The following is a 20,227-nucleotide window of genomic DNA, read 5'->3' on the forward strand; positions in this document are numbered from 1 at the left end:
GCCAGATATTGATCCTGCAGGCGTGTCCCAGGTGTAACTGCTCCCTTCTGGCGTGTCCCAGGTGTAACCGCCCCCCCATGCTGTGTGTTAGTCCCAGGGGCGTGTCCCAGGTATAACCGCCCCCGCCGTGTATTGATCCCAGGGGGGGGTGTGATGAGTCCCCCTTGGGACTGTTACCTGGTGTGCTGAGATTACCTCTGAGCCCGTTTTCTCTGCCAGTTTGGGCCTCCAGAACCCTGCCTTGTTGAGCCAGATACACTAATCTGCTGCAACACAGACCCAGAGTCTGATCCACACGCCCTGAGCTGCAGACTTAACTGAAAACGGCTTAGCAAGTGCTCCTGTCTCCAGCACCCAGACACCCAGCTCCCAATGGGATCCAAACCCCAAATAAATCCATTTTACCCTGTATGAAGGGTAAACTCATAAATTGTCTGCCCTCTATAATACTGATAGAGAGATATGCACAGCTGTTTGCTCCCCCGGGTATTAATTACTTACTCTGGGTTAATTAATAAGCAAAAAAGGTATTTTATTAAGTATAAAAAGTAGGATTTAAGTGGTTCCAAGTAATAACAGACAGAACAAAGTAAGTTACCAAGGAAAATAAAACAAAACATGCAAGTCTAAGCCTAATACAGTAAGAAACTGAATACAGGTAAATCTCACCCTCAGAGATGTTCCAATAAGTGTCTTTCACAGACTAGACCCCCTTCCTAGTCTGGGCCCAATCCTTTTTGGACCAATGTTGTGGTTTATGGCCTGGGTCCAGCAATGACTCACACCCCCGTAGTTACAGTCCTTTGTCCCAGTTTATTTCAGGCATCTCTTTGGGGTGGAGAGGCCATCTCTTGAGTCAGCTGAAGACAAAATGGAGGGACTTCCAGGGCCTTTTATATTCTCTCTCTTGTGGGTGGAAAACCCTTTGCTCTTCTGTGCAAAATCACAGCAACAAGATGGAGTTTTTAGCCACCTGCACAAGTTACATGTCCATGAATTATTCAGCTTTTTGCAAGCCGACGCCATTGTTTACATGTTAGTTTGAACATTCCCAGGAAAGCTCAGATGTGGATTGGCGTCTCCCAAAGTCCATTGTCAGTTAAGTGTTTCTTGATTGGGCACTTGCTGAGAATAGTCCTTTCCCAAGACACTGACCAAATGTTTCACTGAGGCTACTTAGTATCAAACACGTTGAGATACAAGTACCTAGCCAATAGTAATAACTTCAAATACAAAAATGATACACACATACAGTCAGCATAATCATAACCAGCAAATTACAACTTTTCTGTAGACACCTTACTTGACATCCTTTGTACAAGATTTGGTGCAGCTATAGGACCTTGGTTGCAACAATGATCTATACGGTCACAGTTCATGTCAATAAAGTCACAGTGTACCCCAGGTATAACCGCCCCCCATGCTGTGTGTTGATCCCAGGGGCGTGTCCCAGATATAATAGCCCCCTGCCATGTATTGATCCCACAGGTATTGATCCCACAGGTGTGTCCCAGGTATAACTGTCCCCTGCCATGTATGGATCCCATTGGGCCAGGCTGCAATGCCCTGAGCGAGCCCTGCCAGGTGTATTCATGGGGCTGCATCCAGGTCCAGTCCAGGTGATGCTCAGTGCAGCAGAGACTAGAGCAGAGGCAGCTGCTGCCCCTAGGAGCACCCATCTCAGATTCACTGAGCAGCTGCAATGGCAGACCAGGACCTGGGAGCAGAGATGGGGGATAGGAGTGTGTGTGTCTCCATTAGCCCATCCCCCGGCCCTGGCAGTGGTGCCTCCCGTTCCATTGGCATGCCAGAACATATGCACTCAGAGGGCATGTCAGGTGAGCGCTGGGCCAACCAGCTGCCTCTCATATGTGCCCGCAGCTCTGAGGGGAACTAGGGGCAGATGGGGGCTGGCCCTGCAGGTCAGAACCCCTGGGCAGCAGGAGATTCGGCTCTTCTCTCTAATGGCCTAAGCCAGAGCGTTTGTGTCTGGGCTGGGTCCTATCTCAGGAGGCAGAGATGGACCGGTGCCATTCTAAGTGCTGGCGTGTTGCCAGGCAGGGGTGGCAGGTTTGTAAAAATTTTGGTGGTGCCCAGAACACCCAGAACCCAGCCCCAAAAACTTCCCCAGCACCTACCTAAGGCTCTGGGAGGGAGTTTGGGTGGAGGAGGGGGTCTGGGTTTCAGACTCTGGGACGGAGTTTGGGTAGAGGCTCTGGGCTGGGGCAGGGGATTGGGGTGCAGGAGGGGTGTAGGGTGCAGGCTCTGAGAGGGAGTTTGGGTGCAGGAGGGGTGAGAGGTCCTGACTCTGGGAGGGAGTTTGGGTGCCAGGGGCATGAGGGGTGCAGGCTCTGGGATGGAGTTTGTGTGCAGGCTCTGGGCTGGGGAAGGGGATTGGGGTGCAGGGTCTGGGACAGGGGTGGAAAAATCTTTTGGTCCGAGGGCCACATTGGGGTTGCAAAACTGTATGGAGGGCCAGGTAGGAAAGGCTGTGCCTCCCCAAACAGCCTGGCCTCTGCCCCCTATCCACCCCCTTCCACTTCCCACCACCTGACTGCCCCCCTCAGAACTCCTGACCCATCCAACCCCCCTGCTCCCTGTCCACTGACTGCCCCCTCCCAGGACCTCCACCCCATCTGTCCCCCCAGGACCCCACCCTCTGTCCAACCCCCCTGCTCCCTGTCCCCTGACTGCCCTGACCCCTGTCCACACCCCCATTCCCCTGACAGCGCCCCCCAGGACTCCCACGCCTATCCAACCCCCTCTGTTCCCTGTCCCCTGACTGCCCCCCTGCCCCAGAACCTCTGCCCCATCCAACCGCCCCCTGCTCTCTGTCCCCTGACTGCCCCCTGGAACTCCCTGTCCCTTATGCAACCCCCACCTACCCTCCCACTTGCTCACTCACTCGCTCACTCCCCCCTCACCCACTTACCAAGCCGCTCAGAGCAGCAGGAGCTCACAGCCCCGCTGCCTGTCTGGAGGCAGCCACTCTGCCATGCTTCATGGCAGGAGTGGCGGGCCAGAGCGCTGGTGGCGTGGCAAGGTGAGGCTGCAGGGCAGGGGAGGCAGCAGGGGAGGGGCCAGGGGCTAACCTCCCCGGATGGGAGCTCAAGGGCTGGGCAGGATGGTCTCGCGGACCGTAGTTTGCCCACCTCTACTCTGGGAGGTAGTTTGGGTGCTGGGTGCAGGCTCTGGGCTGGGGCAGGGGGTGGGAGTGGAAGAGGGGGTGAGGGGTGCACGCTGTGGGAGGGAGTTTGGGGGTGAGAGAAGGTGCGGGGGGTGGAGGTGCAGGAGGAAATTTGGGGGTCGGAGGGTGTGTGGGGGGAGGGGCTGTGGGTGCAGGCTCTGGAAGTGATTGGGAGTTCGGTGCTGACCTGGAGCACCCCCCAGCAGTGCTCCTGCAGGGGCGTTCAGGGTGGGGGCAGCGCGCAGCGGCACAGCCCCCCCTGGGCTGCAAGGACGTGCCGGCAATAATGTGGAACATGCATGCAGGAAGCCGCTCAGCCCCGCTGCACTGCCGGGGGGGGCGGGAACCCCCGGGCTCTTTTAAATAGCCCAGGGGTGGCAGGCAGGGCCAGGGGACGTGCGTGTGAGTGGGGGGGTCAGGCGGACCCCTGGGCCAGGAATATTCCTGGTGCCCGGGCACCACGGGCCCATAGAACTCGCCACCCATGCTGCCAGGGTCTCCCCCACCCTGTTAAATATCACAGTGTGCCAGGAGCAGGTTCAGGCCGAGCTGCTCCCTGCTCCTGCCACTGGTTGCTGCTGAACCTGCCCCCTGGTCCTGGGGATGTTCTGTGGGCTGCTGGGCCTCACAGCCTGGGGTACCCGGGTAGGGAAGGGGCTATATCCAGGGCCCTGGGATGGGCAGAACCCCTAGCATGTCCCAGGCCCCTCCCTGTTGTTCTCCTGCCCACACGGTACGATAGGGTCTGTAGCTGCTAGCCTGGCTGGGGTCCTGCTCTGGCTCCTGTGTTCACGAACCCCTGGGCTCTCTTCAAGCATTCCTTAGGGCGCAGCCAAGTCCTGCTCAGCACCAACGGCCCCCCCAGCTCTGTCTGTGCCCGTCCAGCCCGACCTGCAGCCTCACTGCTATTCTAGCCCTGGGCTCCCTCAGCACTGCCCCTCACTCCTGACCCACAGCTCCCCTGCTATGCCAGTCCTGGCCCCACCCCTCCCCCTACACTAGCACCTGCCCTTCCAAAGTGCCCGAGCGCTGGCCCAGGGTCCTGCCCTGGCTCCGGCTGGGGGAGTTGCGGGGGGTGGTGAGGGGCTGAGCTTGGCTACTGCCTTTCAAGAGCTCTCAGGGCATCAGTCTGTCCAAGGAGCTCTCCTCCTGCTCAGGCTGAGGGGTAGAGGAATGGGCCCCTTCCCACCATGGAGCCAACCCTGAGCCAGAATCCCCGGAGCAGGGTCAGAGCTGGGTTTGGCTGGAAACACAGCCCTTCGAGACCCCATCAAGGAAGCTGTCTGGAGAGCAGGCATGGAGCTTGTGCCAGCATTCCACCCCAAATGTGCCAACTGTGTGCCCAGCCCGCAGCCCTCCCCTAGAGGTGGCTGCATTTCACTGGTGGCAGAGGAGATGCCCTGTACATCATGGGCCTGATCCCCACTTGTCTTGACCCTTGCCCTGCCCTTTGTTGTCATTCACACCCGTGTGAGGTGGGTGTGACATGCTGGCCCTGGGGTGAGCGGGACATCCTGGCATGGGAGCACTGGGGGAGTGCCTGCAGGGAGAATCCAGCACTTGGAGCATTGTAAAGTGGCAAGACAGGGACGGATGTCTGCGAGTGCAGGGGCTGGGGGAGTGGGAGGGTGTCCCAACAACCCAACCTAGCTCCTTCCAGCTCCCTCGCCCATGCCTTGAGCCAGGAAGAGCAGCCAGCCTGGTGTTCCACGTGGGTGGCACCCTCATGGGGAGACATGTGCAGCCAGCAGGAAGGGTGGTTGATATGCCAGGCGCCACGCCTGGTGCCATGTTACGTCACGCCTGGAAAATCTCACGCCAATGCTGCGGGTATTTCTTGTTTCCACAAACAAGCCACATCAGATGCAGCTGCTTCACCCCTGGGGGCCTGGACACAGCCAGGACACTGAGCAAAGGCCGGGTCCCCAGCAGGAGCTGTGCAGCAGGGCTGGGAGCGCAGTCGCAGGCTGCACTGGCTTAGGCATCCGCCTTAGTGAACTCGTTTCCTGTTGCCAGCCCTGGTGGTGTTCCTGGGCCAGCTGCCAGCGCTAGGCTACACACAGGCGGCACCCTCATGTGGGGACATGTGCAGCCAGCAGGAGAGTGACGGGATTGCTGCGCCATGGGCCATTGGCTGGCACCGAGTCATGCCACGCCTGGAAAATAGCAACCAAGCTGCAAGTATGTGTTCTCACAAACAAGCCGTTTCTGAGAATCCAGATACGGCAGATTAACCCTTCGGGGCCTGGACGCTGCCTGGGTACTGGGAGGGACAGGTGGCTGCAGCCTGGGCTGGTAAATGACACAGGGACAGCCATTAACCCTACCTAGCCTAGTGTGCCAGGACAGCGCGGTCCCTTGGTAACAGGGCAGATGTCATTTTGGGGACTACAGACAGATGTCTCCAATGGCTCTGTGAATGGGACAGTGGGGGGCGGGAGCAGAACGCAAAGTCCCTGACACATGTAGGCAGTCCTGGCCCCCTGCAGGCTGGTAAGGCCAATGCCCAGAGCGCGAGCTGGGAGCTGGGCAGTGCCGCCTGGGCCAGGGGGTGATGCTCAGGGCAGAGGGCACTGCCCATGGCGTGGAGGGCTGCCCTGCCTGGCCCCTGCGCTTTGGCCACTGCTCAGCTCTGAAAACCCATCCGTTTTGCCCGTGGCCTGCTGTGGTGAGCCAGAGCCGACGGCTGAGCCGGGGCTAGCTGCCATGCTCAGCTACGCACACCTGCATGTGGGCACACGTGCAGCCAGCAGGAGGGCCATCTGCTCCGTGGGCCATGCACCATTGGCTGGAGCCACATCATGCCAGGCTGGAGAACATTGCCCAGGCTCTGGGTATCTTGTGTTTTCTAAATCAAGCCACTTCTGAGCATCCCCAAGCCGGCAGGTAAACCCTTCGTGGCCTGCTGATATCCCAGCCTCTGTGGAGAGCAGCACTAAACCACCAGAGCCCAAGGTCTCCAGGGGACATTCTGGGGAGAGGGCAGAAAGGGGCGGGAAACCGGGCTGGGCAGGCACAGGCGGGAAGAGCCTTGCAGCACTACAGAGACACACCCCCTGCAGGCTGCTCTGCTGGAGCCATCCCCTGGGGTGAGCAGATCCCCCCACAGACCCCCCCACCGCCCCCGATGCTCCCCTGAGGCCACTCAAAGATAAGTGTGATCTGGGGCAGGCTGACAGCCCTGGGGCCAGCCTGGGCAGCCTTGTAGTCCATGTTGTGCCAAGCCTCTGCCCCCTCCCGCGCAGCCCTGGGGCTGTGGGCTAGCGCTCCATCTGTGGAGGGCAGGGCCACGCTAGACCCTGGATCAGTGCTGCTGCCTCTGAGAGCCTGGCAGCCGCTTACCCATCTCCTGCCATGCAGTGAAGCAGCAGCCGCATTGCTGGGGCTGAGCCAGGAGCGCTGTGCAGCGGGGCTGGGCAGAGCTGCCAGCCACATGGGGGACACGCGCAGGCAGCAGCAGGGCAGGGTCAGGCAGTGTCAGGCCAGGCAGCTGGTTGGGCTCAGCTGGAAATACCAGTGAGGGCATTCCTGGGGCTGTCCTGTCCTGCCAGCACCTGCCTGGTGATGCTGCTGCCCTGGGAACACCCAGCAGGGAAGGGACTCAGGACCGGCAGTCAGAGGAACAGCTAGTGCAGAGGGCATGGAGGGTGGGAGGGACACACAGGGTGCAGGAAGGGGTTGGGGGCACAGGCAGCAGTGGGGTAAAGAAGTGAGTGCTGGGAGATGGAGAGAAGTCTGATGGGGTGAGTGTGGTGACTGAACTGATCCCCCAAACCATATGGCTTCACTGTAGGGGGCTGTATGTGAGTGGATGGACAGACAGACAGACAGCGGGGGGTGGAGGGGTTAGCAATGGACAGTTGGACAGTTGAAGAGTATGGATGGACAGATGGACAGCATGTGTGTGTGGATGGACAGATGGACAGTGTGTGTGTGTAGATGGACAGATGGACAGTGTGGGGGTGGATGGACAGACGGACAGTGTGTGGATGGACAGACGGAGAATCTCGAGGTCATGGAGACACGAGGGGGGGCTGGTTACAGTCTCAGGCTGGGAGGGCGCCACAACCCCTCCAGAACGTGCCATGTTCCCCAACCGGCCAGGCTGGCCAAGCGAGCAGCACGACTCCAGGATGCAGATCCCAGGCCTGAGCCCCAGCCCATGCTCCTGTTGGTTCAGGGGCTTTCCACAGCCCCCACAAAACAATGCACCTCCGGCTTAGCACCCCTCTTTGTGCACAGTGCGAGTACCAGCGTGTGTGTGCTGGCAGCAGTGGAGGCGGGGATGCACCAGCCCGGGGGCAGCAGGGGAGAGGCTGCATTGGCGTGTGGCACCTGGGTGCTGCAGAGCCATGAGCAGTGGCGGGTGGGGAGTGTCCCCTCCAAATCCGCAGCGAGCGCAGCTCCCCTCCCCAATGCCCGCGGCTGGGCCTGGGTTTGTCTGTTTGCGCAGCATTGCCCAGGGAACTAATGATCTTGGAGCTCTGTGGCTCTTCTGCCACTTCCCCTCCTGGCATCACTGACTCCCCAGGGCTGGCTCTGAAACCTCCCCGGGCCCAGCTGTGCTGGATGTGGCATCAGAGCCCAACAGCAACAGGAGAGGGGATGCCAGGTGCCAGCAAGAGCCCAGCCACCTACCAGCGCCCCCAGGCCTGGGCACTGCCAGCCCCACAGGTGAATCCCCAGCCAGCCTCGGAAATGCAGCCTCTGCTTATAACAATGGATGTAATTCTAACTCCTAGTGCCCACCCAGCCCTGGGCACCCCCGAGCTCTGCCGATGCCCCTCAACCTCTCTGCTATCCCCGCGCTGGGCTCCACACAGCTCTAGCCTCTGCTGGTGCCCCTCAGTCCTGGCCCACAGCCCACCCCTAGTCTAGCCTTGGGCCTTGCCCAAGCTATGACTGACACCCTCTGCACCCCCACTGTGCTGTGTTTTTGCATTAGAAACTGTCTGCAAGGGACTCTCTAGGCCCACTTGCCCCTGTGCTGCATTGCGCTCAGCCCTCAGGCAGTGCCCAGCATGCATGACTGGCATTCATGAGCCAGGGGCTCTACGGTTCCCTGCCATTGGACCCCTCACCTTTGGGGCATCTGTAAATTGCCTGACCTGGGGCTGGGCTGTCAGCCTCCAGCCTGAGCAGGGCTGTGCTGGCTCCTGCACCTCGGGATGGGGGGTGACAGCACTCAGGCATGAACAGGGAAAGGGGAACATGGGATTGGCTGGAAGGCAAAGCCACCTCTGTCCCGCAGCGTGAGTGGAAGGGGAGCCTGCCCGGACATGCAGGGCTGGCTGCTCACCAGCTGCTTGGGGAGCACCATCCCCACTGTGTTGGGTCCTCCATTTGCAGCTGCATTGTCCAGCACCTCCTGCCAGGTGCAGGGCTGAGCATGTGCTGCCTCCCAGCGCCATGCACTTCGAGGGGCTGCAGGCCTGGAGCCAGGGGACTGGGAAGCTGGGAGCCAGGAGAGTTTAGCTGGGGGGCTCAGCCTGGCTATGGGCCCTGGTAACAAAGCCAGCTGGAGCCGGGGACACTCTGAGCCGTGGGAGCTAGTGTGGCCTGCCACCATCACTACATGCAGGCTGGCCGAGAATCAGGAGTGACACACCCACCTGGGATGTCTGTGAGACCCCCCCTGGGGCACCTGCAAACCCAGCTCCAGCAGGCACAGCCTGTCTCGCCCATGTGCTGAGCCCAAGGGCAGGAGGACGCATGAGCCACATGCCTGCAACTCTTCATCAGCCACTCGCTAGGGCGAGCACAACCAGGGTTCAAGCCTCGTGGGGCATTTCAGGGGGTGTTTCCCATGGGGCTGCAACTCCCACCTGCGTTACGCCTCCCACCCTTACAGTCACTCTGTTGTGGAGGGGACATCAGACCCGGGCAAAATCATGGCAAAGCTGATATAGGATTCAATCGAAAAAGCCTTAAGGCTGGACCAGGGTTTTGCGGCGACTTGTCAAACCAACCTGCTGTCTGTCTAGGGTGCATTCGGACCATGTAGCTGGACTAGACCTTTGTAATGCATTTGATTTAGTACTGCACAATGGTCAGCTTACAAAATGATCATTGCAAGTTTGCCCTAAACCCATGTGGGGTAGTGATTAAGAACTAGGGACCTGACAGATCTCACCATGTAGTTCTTGCTGCAGAGCCATCATGAACTAGGGTGTTGAAGTGGGGCACATAGGGCTCCATTCTGTGTTCGGTGTGTTCAGTGCCAACATGGGCCATTTGCAGCTGAAATGAAGCTGGGCAGCGCAGTAATGAGCACTGAGTCACATAGCAGGTGCAGGATCACTGGGAAGCTGGGCCCAGTCAAACAAAATGCAACGCCAAGTCATGCACCAAGGAGCGCAGGCTGCACCCCTAGGCTGGGGACCAGGAGAGCAGTGACGGGGAAGGATTTAGGGGACCTAGTGGACAAGCACCCGCACACAAACTCCTAATGCAACACTGTGGCAGGAAAAGGGCTCGCGCCCTGAGGGCCTAGGGGAGTAGCGCATAGGCGTTGGGAGGTGACCCCCCCGGGGAGCAGCAGAGCACCCCCTGGTTCTTTCTGCTTGTCATTCCCTGGGAAGCTCGCCCTCTACCCCAACCCAGCCTCACCACCCCATGCCTTGCCTCTTTCCATGACCCATCGCTCCAGGTGTCCCCGCAGCCAAGCCCCACTGAGCACAGAGGTGGCCGTGCCTGCATTTGTTACCCTGGAGCCGCTCTCCTGAAGGTGCCCAAAGCATTCCCTCCAGCCCTGCGGGGACGGCTGCCACTGGCTGCACAGACAGCTGCAGCCTCTGGGCACCACGTGCGGCTGCAGCCTGGCAGGTCCCCGTGTGCATGGCGCAGGGGGCTTGGCTCAGCATGGACGGGGGTAGAGTGCAGAAGGGGGCAACTGGGTGACAGTCTGGCAGGATGCTGCAGCCCAGTCCTGCCCTGGAGTGATGCCAGTGCGGAGTCCCAGGCCTCTAAGCAGGAGTGAGGGTGGGTGGGGATGGGATCGAACAGACCTGGCTAAGCAGAGCCGTCTTGACCCTGAAGCTGAGAGCAGCTGTGGGGGAAGGTGGCTGGGGCTGGAAAGCCCCTTTCTGGGCAGCTCCCTGGGCAGCGTGGTAGGTGCCAGCTGGTCATGGGCTGGGAAGTTGGGCAGCGGGTGGAGGGGGAGTGGTGGGCACCACACTGCTAAGCCAGCCCACTGCAGGGCCTGGGGCACTGTCGCCCCAGGTAGGTCAGAGGCTGCACTGGAGGCTGAGGTGCTGGGAACAGAAGAAGTGGGGTCAGCATCTTTGCCAGGTGCCCTTCCCCCGCTGGGGACTGAAGGGAAGGGGTGCTTTGGCTGTTGGGGGGTGGGCTCTGGAAATGGCAAAGCCCTGGCTGCTCATTTGGCACCCAGGGGCCAGGACAGGGTTGTTCCCTGGTGGATAGGATCCCTCAGAGCTTGCCCAGGGGTGCGCCTCCCAATCAGCCTGAGTCGCAGTGCATCCTGATCCCTGCACCCCCTTGTATCCCCAGATTGCTGCCCTCCCTGGGCTCCTGGCTCCAGCACAGGGACAGTCCAGCCCTTTCCAACCTGCACACAATGGTCTTTTTGCTTTCTTCCCAGCAGGACCCATCCTGGCATGGCTCCCCCAGGTTCATCCCAGCAACATCCACTGATGATCACAGCTAGAGAGGAGCACCGATAAGGGATGATAGGGGGACATTCTTCACCCCATAAGAACAGCCATCCTGGGTCAGATCAAAGGTCCATCAAGCCCAGTATCCTGTCCTCTGACAGTGGAAGGTGCCCCAAAGGGAATAAACCGACAGGTTATCATCAAGCGATCCATGTCCTGTCACCCAATCCCAGCTTCTGGCAAACAGGCTAGGGACACCATTCCTGCCCATCCTGACTAATAGCCATTGATGGACCTATCTTCCATGAATCTATCTAGCTCCCTTTTGAACCCCGTTATAATATTGGCCTTCACAACACCCTCTGGCAAGGAGTTCCAGAGGTTGACAGTGCATTGCATGAAAAAATACTTTCTTGTGTTTGTTTTAAACCTGCTACCTACTAATTTCATTTGGTGGCCCCTTGTTCTTGTATTATGAGAAAGCGTAAATAACACTTCCTTTTTTACTTTCTCTATATCACTCATGATTTTATAGACGTCTATCATATTCCCCCTTAGTCGCCTCTTTTCCAGGCTGAAAAGTCCCAGTCTTATTAATCTCTCCTCATACGGAAGCCGATCTATACCCCTAATAATTTCTGTTGCCCTTTTCTGAACCTTTTCCAATTCCAATATATCTTTTTTGAGATGGGGTGACCACATCTGCACGCAGTCTTCAAGGGGTGGGCGTACCATGGATTTATACAGAGGCAACATATTTACTGTCTTATTATCTATCCCTTTCTTAATGATTCCCAACATTCTGTTCGCTTTTTTGACTGCCGCTGCACATTGAGTGGATGTTTTCAGAGAACTATCCGCAATGACTCCAAGATCTCTTTACTGAATGGTAACAGCTAATTTAGACCCCATCATTTTCTATGTATAGTTGGGATTATGTTTTCCAATGTGCATTACTTTGCATTTATCAACATTGAATTTCATCTGCCATTTTGTTGCCCAGTCACCCAGTTTTGAGAGATCCTTTTGTAGCTCTTCTCAGTCTGCTTTGGACTTAACTATCTTGAGTAGTTTTGTATCATCTGCAAATTTTGTTTACCCCTTTTTCCAGATCCTTTATGAATGTTAAATAGGACTGGGCCCAGTACAGATTCCTGGGGGACACCACTATTTACCTCTCTCCATTCTGAAAACTGACCATTTATTCCTACCCTTTGTTTCCTATCTTTTAACTAGTTACTGATCCATGAGAGGACCTTCTCTCTTATCCCATGACTGCTTATTTTGCTTAAGAGCCTTTGGTGAGGGACCTTGTCAAAGGTTTTCTGAAAATCTAAGTACACTATACCCACTGGATCTCCTTTGTTCACATGCTTGTTGACCCCCACAAAGAATTCTAGTAGATTGGTGAGGCATGATTTCCCTTTACAAAAACTATGTTGACTACATCCCAACAAATTGTGTTCATCTATGTATCTGACAATTTTGTTCTTTACAATAGTTTCAACCAATTTGCCCAGTACTGAAGTGAGGCTTACTGGCCTGTAATTGTCGGGATCACCTCTGGAGCCCTTTTTTAAAAATTGGTGTCACATTAGCTATCCTCCAGTCATTTGGTACAGAAGCTGATTTAAATGATAGGTTAGAGACTACAGTCAGTAGTCCTGCAATTTCACATTTGAGTTCCCTCAGAACTCTTGGGTGAATACCATCAGGTCCTGGAGACTTATTACTGTTTAGTTTATCAATTTGTTCCAAAACCTCCTCTAATGACACCTCAATTTGGGACAGTTCCTCAGATCTATCACCCCAAAAGAATGGCTCAGGTTTGGGAATCTCTCTCACATCCTCAACAGTGAAGACCGATGCAAAGAATTAACTTAGTTTCTCCGCAATGGCCTTATCGTCTCCTTTAGCATCTCAATCATCCAGTTGCCCAACTTGCTGTTTAGCAGGCTTTCTGCTTCTGATGTATTTAAAATAAATTTTGCTATTACTTTTGGAGTCTTTGGCTAGCTGTTCTTCAAATTCTTTTTTTGTCTTTCCAATTATATTTTTACACTTCATTTGCCAATGTTTATGTTCTTTTCTATTTTCCTCATTAGGACTTATCTTCCACTTTTTAAAGGGTCCCTTTTTGCCTCTCACTGCTTCTTTTACTTCGTTGTTTTACCCCAGGAGCTGTGACCCTCTCATTGCGCCCTCATACAGCCCCCCTCTCCTCTCCCCAACGCCAGCTCCATGCAGCGCCTGCAGCCCAGCCCAGTGCTCGTCTGGCTTCTGACCGCACCGTCTGAAGGATCTTCCTCCAGGGGCACCAGTCCCCTTCTGTGGGCTTGAAAATCCCTCTCAAACTGGATTTGAACTGTTTGGGAGCCCAGGCCTGGGACAGCAGGGGCTGCGGGTCAGGACTGAGGGGCACTGATAAAGCTGTGTGGGAGCCCAGGGCTGGGACACTAGAGGGTGCAGGTCAGGATTGAGGGGCACCAGCACAGCTATGAATGAGGACTCCAATGCATCCGTGCTCGTCTCTCACTTTCAGTCCCTTTCCAGGCCCCCGTATCTCCCTTTTGTAACAGCCCAGCACCCAATGCCCCTGCACACCTGTCCCCTCCCCCACCACACACTCCAGGCCCCCTTGGCTCACCCCTGCTCTCATCTCGCAGGCTGCAGTGAGGATGGGGCCCCCCTACAAGGCTCTAAGCCTTAGCCCATTAGGCTGAAATGCAGAGGGGGCTGGGATCACTGACTCCCCCACTCACCCCCCCCATCCCCCGACTCAGGGGCTTCACGTTGGAAGCCAGCAGCATCCAGCGCTAAAGGGAGTTTCCAGTGACCGGCTGAAGGCACTGCATCCCATGCTGCATCCCACTGGAGAGCAGCCCAGGAATGTGTGGGTGTGGGCAGGGGGAGCTCCCTGACAGAACCACACCACAAATGTCACCAGCTGGCCTGTATCTGGTCACTGCCCACAGGGGCCAGGGAGTCCCTCCCTGCGCAGCCTGAACCTCAGCCCACATCCCACCAAAGCTTTTGGAGTCCGTCCCCCCCCCATCCATTCCCCTTCCCCACGGGGCACTGATCCTCTCCCATCAACACTGTTCCACCCCCACCCTTCCCACTACCCAGCCCCTCCCCCATTACAAAGACACGCCTCTCTGCATGTATTATCAAAAGTAGAGTTTATTGCCATTTCTAGTTAGATTCACACAGTCATGTTAATGCTCTGACAGTCTAAATCGAGAGTGACGCCCTGTCCCCTCCGCGAGAGCCGTCTCGAGGGGGGGACGCTCACGGAGCAAATAACCTCGGCTCTCGGCCCCGGGCCATCCTGTCCATGGCAGGCGGGTCTCATTGGCATGTTTCATTATAAAATCTCTGCTGTGGGTGTCCTGTGGCCCTGCTCTGGGCGGACTGGGGGACGGGGAATCTCCCTCCTGGAGGGGTCTGTACACAGACCGAGCTATGTATAAAAATCTATCCCACAGCGAGACAGCTCCAGTCACCCATTTCCAAACACCATCCAAGCGGCCCGCCTCCACACTCGGCTGGAATCCCCAGCGGGCCCCAGGCATATAGCTATGGGCAGCAGCATCCATAGAGCCCCCCACGAGCCCCAGGCTTCGGTAGCCATCCCCAGCAGTGGTTGTGTGTATACGTTCCTTAGATGCAGCTAAGGATATAAAGATCCCTGCACTAACGAAACAAAGCTTTCCTTGTAATCCCCAACCTGTGGTGTGCACAAGCCATGCACTGTCCACAGCCGCCAACACAAAGGTGCTGACGAGGTCAGTTTTTGGTTCCTACCCCAGGCCCATTCCAGGGTGGCAGGAGGGGCAGATTTGTATCTCTCCTCAGCAACAACTGGCTTCCTCCAAGGATCAGTCTTTGTCAAGTGCAGCAGGAGCCCTGCTGAACGGTGCAGCAAGGGCACATGACCGGATGTGCAGCCCCTTGCACTCTCACGGACGTGCAAAGAGGCCCCCCATGGGGGTCGTCTGGCTGTGCAGTGTCCCAACATGACACCTCGCTCCTTCAGAGCCAGTCAGTGTCCCAGCAGCTGGGGCAGCGCCCCTGGCACATCTCGTAGCTCTCGCTAGCTTGGGAAGTTCTCCACATGAGATGAGGGAGGAAACAACTTTTAAGGAGATTAAGTAGAAAGAGTTCAGTGGCTCTGCCCACTCCGAGGACAGAGCCACCTTACACCGCAGAGCCCCCGGTGTGCTGGGCCGGGGCAGCTGCCCCGCCCATCTGCTCCTCTGCAGACAGCCCCTCTGCCGGCAGCCGGGACTGGAATTTCTCCAGCTGCTCAGGGCTGGCCAGGGTTTTCAAGAGGCTGTTCTCTCGCTCCAGCTGGGAGTTCTTCTCCACCAGTTCTTTGATCTGCTCCTTGAGGATCTCCACCTCCTCCCTCACGGCATACATCAGGTGGTTTTTCACTAGATCCTAGGAGACAACCAAAGGCAGGGTTACCAAACTATTCCGCCCCAACTCCCAAGCTCAGCCATGGACTCCGGCTGCAGTCCAGGACCAGCTGGGCTCTGTGCTGCCGTCACCAATGCTCAGAGCTAGCCTGAGCTCCCAGCTAAGCCGGCTGAATCCAGCTGTCTGGCTGCAGCAGGGTCAGTGGTTATGGGGCTCTGGCTAAAGGTCTCTCATCAGGCAGGAAGCAGGAGATGCTATTAGCACAGTTTAGCAAGGGGCATGTCTACCAGGGACACTGCACACCGTTCAACATGCAGCAGATTTTGTAACAACTCCCTGGCGCCTTCTGCAGGTCTCTGAGCCCAGCTCTCTGCCCTTCTCAGTAGGGCTCGGCGGCCACACGGGGGCTGGGATCTGCTACCAAGCACACCGTCCCTCTAGCCCAGGGCAAGATCACTGCGCTCTTTCCCCCGCAAGAGGAAAAACAATTTTAGAGTCTGATGTGCCACAGCCCTTGGCATGGCTGGAGTGAAGCCACGGCGCTGAGATAAGAACCTTGTTGCTTTTCCAGCAAGGCCCCTGCCAGCTCCCAGGCACTCTAGGGGAAAGGGGGGTAGGGTGCCGTGTCCTGCCTCTCTGGCTGCAGGGCGCGGGCCTGGGGCTCCGGGACGCCGCCGTGGGTCCCGCCTGCGCTTTGGGATCCCCGACCCGCCTGGCGTGCTGAAGAGGTCAGCGAGCTTCGCTAGCGGCAGACAAAGGCGGGCGTGCGCCCCGCAGCGATCCCGGGGAAGGGGGCAGGCGGGAGCCCTATTGCATCAGCCCAGGGAGCCCTGCCCCTGCCCCGCGGGGTGACCACGTATTGCATCAGCCCAGGGGGCCCTGCCCCTGCGCCGCGGGGTGACCCCAGCCCGTGCTCACCATCGCCTGCTCGATCTTGTTGTCAATCGCCACCACGCTGGCTCCGGAGGCGCTGAAAGACACAAGGCGGCGGCGGCCAGTTAGCAGCGAGCCCGATCCGCAGAGCCCGATCCGCAGCGAGCCCCGCTGCACCCCCCCAGCCCGGCACCCCCCGCGCGGAGCCCCCCAGCCCGGCCCCTACCTGTTGTCCAGCTTGACGGAGACCACGTCCCCGCCGAGGAGCGAGGAGAAGAAGGAGATGGAGAAGTTATGCAGCTGGTACACGGCCACCTCCATGGCGGACTGGTAGAGCTCGGTGCTCATGGCCACGGCGCACAGGGGCAGGGCTAGCGGGCTCTCGCCGCTCGGGATCGGCAGGGCGCTCGGGGGCTGACGGAGCCGACCGCGGGCCGGGCGCAGGGCAAGGGGCGGGCAGGGGCCGGACGAGCGCACAACGACAAGCGCGAGCCGGGCTGAAGCCACCAGTGGGGGCTCTCCGAGCGCCACCACCTTATATAGGAGGCTCCTGCTGGCGTCACATGGTGTCAGGCTGCGGCTGGGTGGGGCGAGGCTGCGGCTCTGCCATGTCCCCGCCCTGAACCCTGGGGCGAGCTCAGGGAGCTTTCCGCGCCCCCCCACCCTTGCAAACAGTGCGTCGGGAGAGGGTATGCGGGGAAGGGGGGTTAACTCCGCCGTGCAGAATTTTCCCTACACACAAGCTCTGGAGAGCTCCGCCCGCTGCAAGGGCTTTGCTAGCAGTCTCGTTCTCTGCTTGAAGCTGCTGTGTGTAGACCCCCGGCGCTATTAACCACCCCCCCCCCGAGGGTTTTACCCCCAATACACACGGATGTTGAGGGTCGTTTTGCACGTTGCAAAACCATTGCATCATTGGACACGCAAGTGTCCGGGATTCCAATACCTGCCCCCCTCCCAGAGATTTCTGCAGCTTCCAATATTTCAGTCAGACCCGGTTCAAGGGGCCCGCTGCAAAGCACACGAACCCGGCCCCGACCCGTCCTCTTGTTGATCGGGAAAATAAAACAGCTTTTCGCCTTTCCCTCCGGGCTTGCAAGCGCGCCAAACCCGGCGGCCAAAGCGAGTGTAAAAATGTGCATGCGAAACAAACCAATTCCCGCTAATAACGCCCGAAGAATGGCAGGCTCGAGGCAGCGCCCAGGAGCTACTACACCCCAGAAGTAGGTCGCTTCTTAACCAGAGTTACATAAGCTTCCACCAAAACATGTTTTGACTTTCGAGTCCAACAGCTTCCAACGGCGCCTGCTGGTGATTCCCTCCCTTCCTCGCGGGCGCAAAGCGACCCCCGGCGGTTGGTAGCTGCATGGGCAGGCCGAAGATGCCTAAGAGGACGAGCCTTAGGAAGATGCTGCTCCCCCAAGGGGATGCAACAGGAGTTATTGCTCCTGTGGGCAGCAGCTTTTGTGCCAGGCTGCTCTGGGCCATACGAGCCAGCGGCGCAGGCTCTGGGCTGCATAAACGGACGAGAGCCTTGGTGGCCACAGTGTGCTCTTGTCACCAGCGTGTTTTCCCCAGGAGCCCCTGAACTGCACATGCAAGAGGGCTGGGTGGGTACCATGACCAGATGGGTACCATGAGTGCCAGAGGAGAGATAGGGTCACTCCTCCTGCAGAACAGACACTTGCATCATGGTGGTGAATCATGGGCTGCACCTGTGTATTGAACACAGGTGTAGGGCTACTAAACCCTGAGCTCCTCCATCTGCCATGCTAAAGTGGGGGACCCACAGGGTAGCATGCTCTGTGCAGATATAGTGTGTAATGTCCTGGCTTTGTGGGTCTGTGTCTGAGAGCACGATGCTGCTATCTAGTGCAGTGGGCCCACACCCAGGATAAGAGGCCTACTACTGCTACTACCACCTGCGTGTCAGCTGGCATGGCTGTGGAGTCGGAGAAGCAGGGTTACGGCTCAGCGGTGTGCGTGTGCATGACATTTACACAGTCTGTCAGCAGTCCCGGGGCTCCTTACACTGCAGGCCCCAATCGGAGCTCTCACTGGAGAGGGGGATATTTATAACACATGTTGCATCCCAGTGTCCTTGCGGGACCCTACCCTCCCAGCAATGCTGAGCAATGGGCTGACTGGGCTCAGAGATGCCAAGCAAGGTACGGTCCCTGCCCCAAGGTACTCGGCCTCTCACCAGACAGCCAGCAATTCTCTGTGAGGTCCCTCGAGCTGGGCCTGCTGGCTGTTTCCAGCCCAGCTTTCGCTAGGAGAGAGGGCTGCTTTTGGCTCAGACCTTTGCATACTTGGATGTGTTTGCTCATGTACTCCATAGTGCTGTGTTAGCTCCCTTCTCTCTGCTCTCTGGCACCCAGCGGCACCGAGTGACCTGAGCAGCAATGGACGAATGCAGCAGCCCATCCTTCCGGGAACGTGCACTCTGCTCCTGGATCTCTGCCCTCCTGGCGCCGAGGGATGCTCCTCTGCTTTCCCTGTTCCACAGCATGCCCAGCCAACAGGAACCGGCCTCCTCGGGCACTCCAGCAAGGCCTCTGTGTGCTAGCACATGGGTGCGTTTTCCTAGAGCGGTTCTGAGTGGCTGATGTCTGAGTGGCTGGGGTATCTGCAGTTCAGAGGAGGGCTGTGCCTCTATCCCCATGTCTGTGGGATCCCCCTAATATAGGGTGACAAGATGTCCCGATTTTATAGGGATAGTCCCAATTTTTGGGTCTTTTTCTTATATAGGCCCCTAATACCCCCCACCCCCTGTCCCAATTTTTCACACTTGCTGTCTGGTCACTCTACCCTAATAGCTCAGAGCAGGCCCCGCGGAGCCAGGCGCTTCACAGACACCCAGGGAGCCAGGGCCAGCCTTCTACTAATAAACTAGAGCTGCCAGCAAGCCTGAGCTGCTCAAGAGCCTGTCCCTACCACAGCCACCAGAGGCCCCCCACAGCCACAGCAGGTCACGAGGAGCGGGAAAGGCAGCAGGGCCGGGGCCACATCTCATGGGTTCAGTAGAGCACCAGACACCCCAGCAGCAGTGCAGTACAGCCCCCACCCCAGTTCACACTCACGTGGGCAGAGGTGGGTGCTGCTGGCTCCCCGGGGAGATAAGCGTCCCCATGGGCAGTGCATGGAGAACCCGGGCGCTATCTCCCTCGTGCGGAGGGGCAACCCTGCAGCTCCTGGACATGGGGACTCCTTATCTGGGTGGCTCAGCCGGTGAGCACAGCCTGCTGGGCCGGTGCGGGTGCTGGCCACTGTTTGGATTCCAGAGGGTGGGGCAGTTATCGGGGTGAAGGCAGCAGGTGTGGACACTGATCTCGGACCCTGCTTGGAGTGGGCCAGGGAGACCAGGTTGTGATTGGGGGCACGGTGCCCTCAGCACCGTGTGGGGTTTGGCAGCCGTCCTCTGCAGAGCTGGGGCAAAAACCAGCTGGCTCTGGCAAAGCCTGGAGACCAGGCCTGATGCAGCTTCCCCACGGCCCAGAGAGCAGACCCTATACTGCTCCAAGGAGAACCCGGCATTCCCCTGACACTCATGCAGCTCTGCCATGGCCCAGAGAGCCACCCCTAACGCTGCCCCCCACCAGCTGACATACAGCCAGAGCATCAGCAAATAGTATGCTCAGAGGGCCTTTGACTCTGCTCTCTGTGCAGCTGCCCTCCAGGGCAGAGCCCTGTGTAAGCTGGGAAGGTGCCTATGGGTCAGCTAAGCCTGGGCCAGGGGGTGTGGGAGCCCAGGCCCAGCACAGGGCTCTCTGCAGTGTGGGTGTGGCTAGGCTGGAAAGCTCTGACAGGCAGCAGGCTGCACGGCAGACGGACTGCCCTGCCCCAGCCTAATCCTCCCTGGAGCAGCCCTGCTGCCGCTGACTGGATTTTTAGTGCCTCCTGGCAGAGCACTGAGACCACCTGGTCTGCCATTCCCCATGAAAGGTATTAACCTCAGGGCACCCACAGCCGGAGAGCTAGGGATTATTCCCAGCTTCTGTGCCCTGCCTCCCTCCACAGGCCAGCACCTGCCATTGGCGCCTCCAGACCCAGCGCTTGGTCACAGTCATTCCCAGATGAACTTGAAAGCTTCAAAGGCAGCCAGGGAAGAGCAGCGAGGCTCCAGGAGCCC

General features: G+C 58.1%; 1 protein-coding gene and 1 long non-coding RNA gene across 4 annotated transcripts in view; one reads left to right on the forward strand and one right to left on the reverse strand.

Annotated features, from left to right (window-relative positions):
• Positions 1-2,946: 2,946 nt before the first annotated feature.
• Positions 2,947-12,785, forward strand: LOC140917536 (uncharacterized). 2 transcript variants are annotated; one of them, XR_012160883.1, is made up of 3 exons: positions 2,947-3,043; positions 5,204-5,368; positions 10,788-12,785. It is a non-coding gene; the product is annotated as an uncharacterized LOC140917536 (long non-coding RNA). The 2 variants fall into 2 exon arrangements; XR_013636242.1 differs by having other exon boundaries at positions 10,791-12,785.
• A 1,180-nt stretch (positions 12,786-13,965) lies between these two features.
• TSC22D3 (TSC22 domain family member 3) overlaps positions 13,966-20,227 on the reverse strand; it is a 51,218-nt gene continuing 44,956 nt past the window's right edge. Inside the window, exons 1-3 of one of the 2 annotated variants that reach the window (XM_073360609.2) lie at positions 16,325-16,630; positions 16,144-16,195; positions 13,966-15,246 (exon numbers count right to left, since the gene is read on the reverse strand). In XM_073360609.2, the coding sequence (XP_073216710.1) occupies positions 15,001-15,246; positions 16,144-16,195; positions 16,325-16,446 (420 nt within the window). In that variant the 5' untranslated portion in view covers positions 16,447-16,630 and the 3' untranslated portion in view covers positions 13,966-15,000. Of the gene's footprint in view, positions 15,247-16,143; positions 16,196-16,324; positions 16,631-20,227 lie in introns of those variants that run through there. The other variant, XM_073360608.2, reaches the window with a different exon arrangement.

The sequence above is a fragment of the Lepidochelys kempii genome, chromosome 9, assembly GCF_965140285.1.
Source record: "Lepidochelys kempii isolate rLepKem1 chromosome 9, rLepKem1.hap1, whole genome shotgun sequence".
Taxonomy (NCBI): Eukaryota; Metazoa; Chordata; order Testudines; family Cheloniidae; genus Lepidochelys; species Lepidochelys kempii.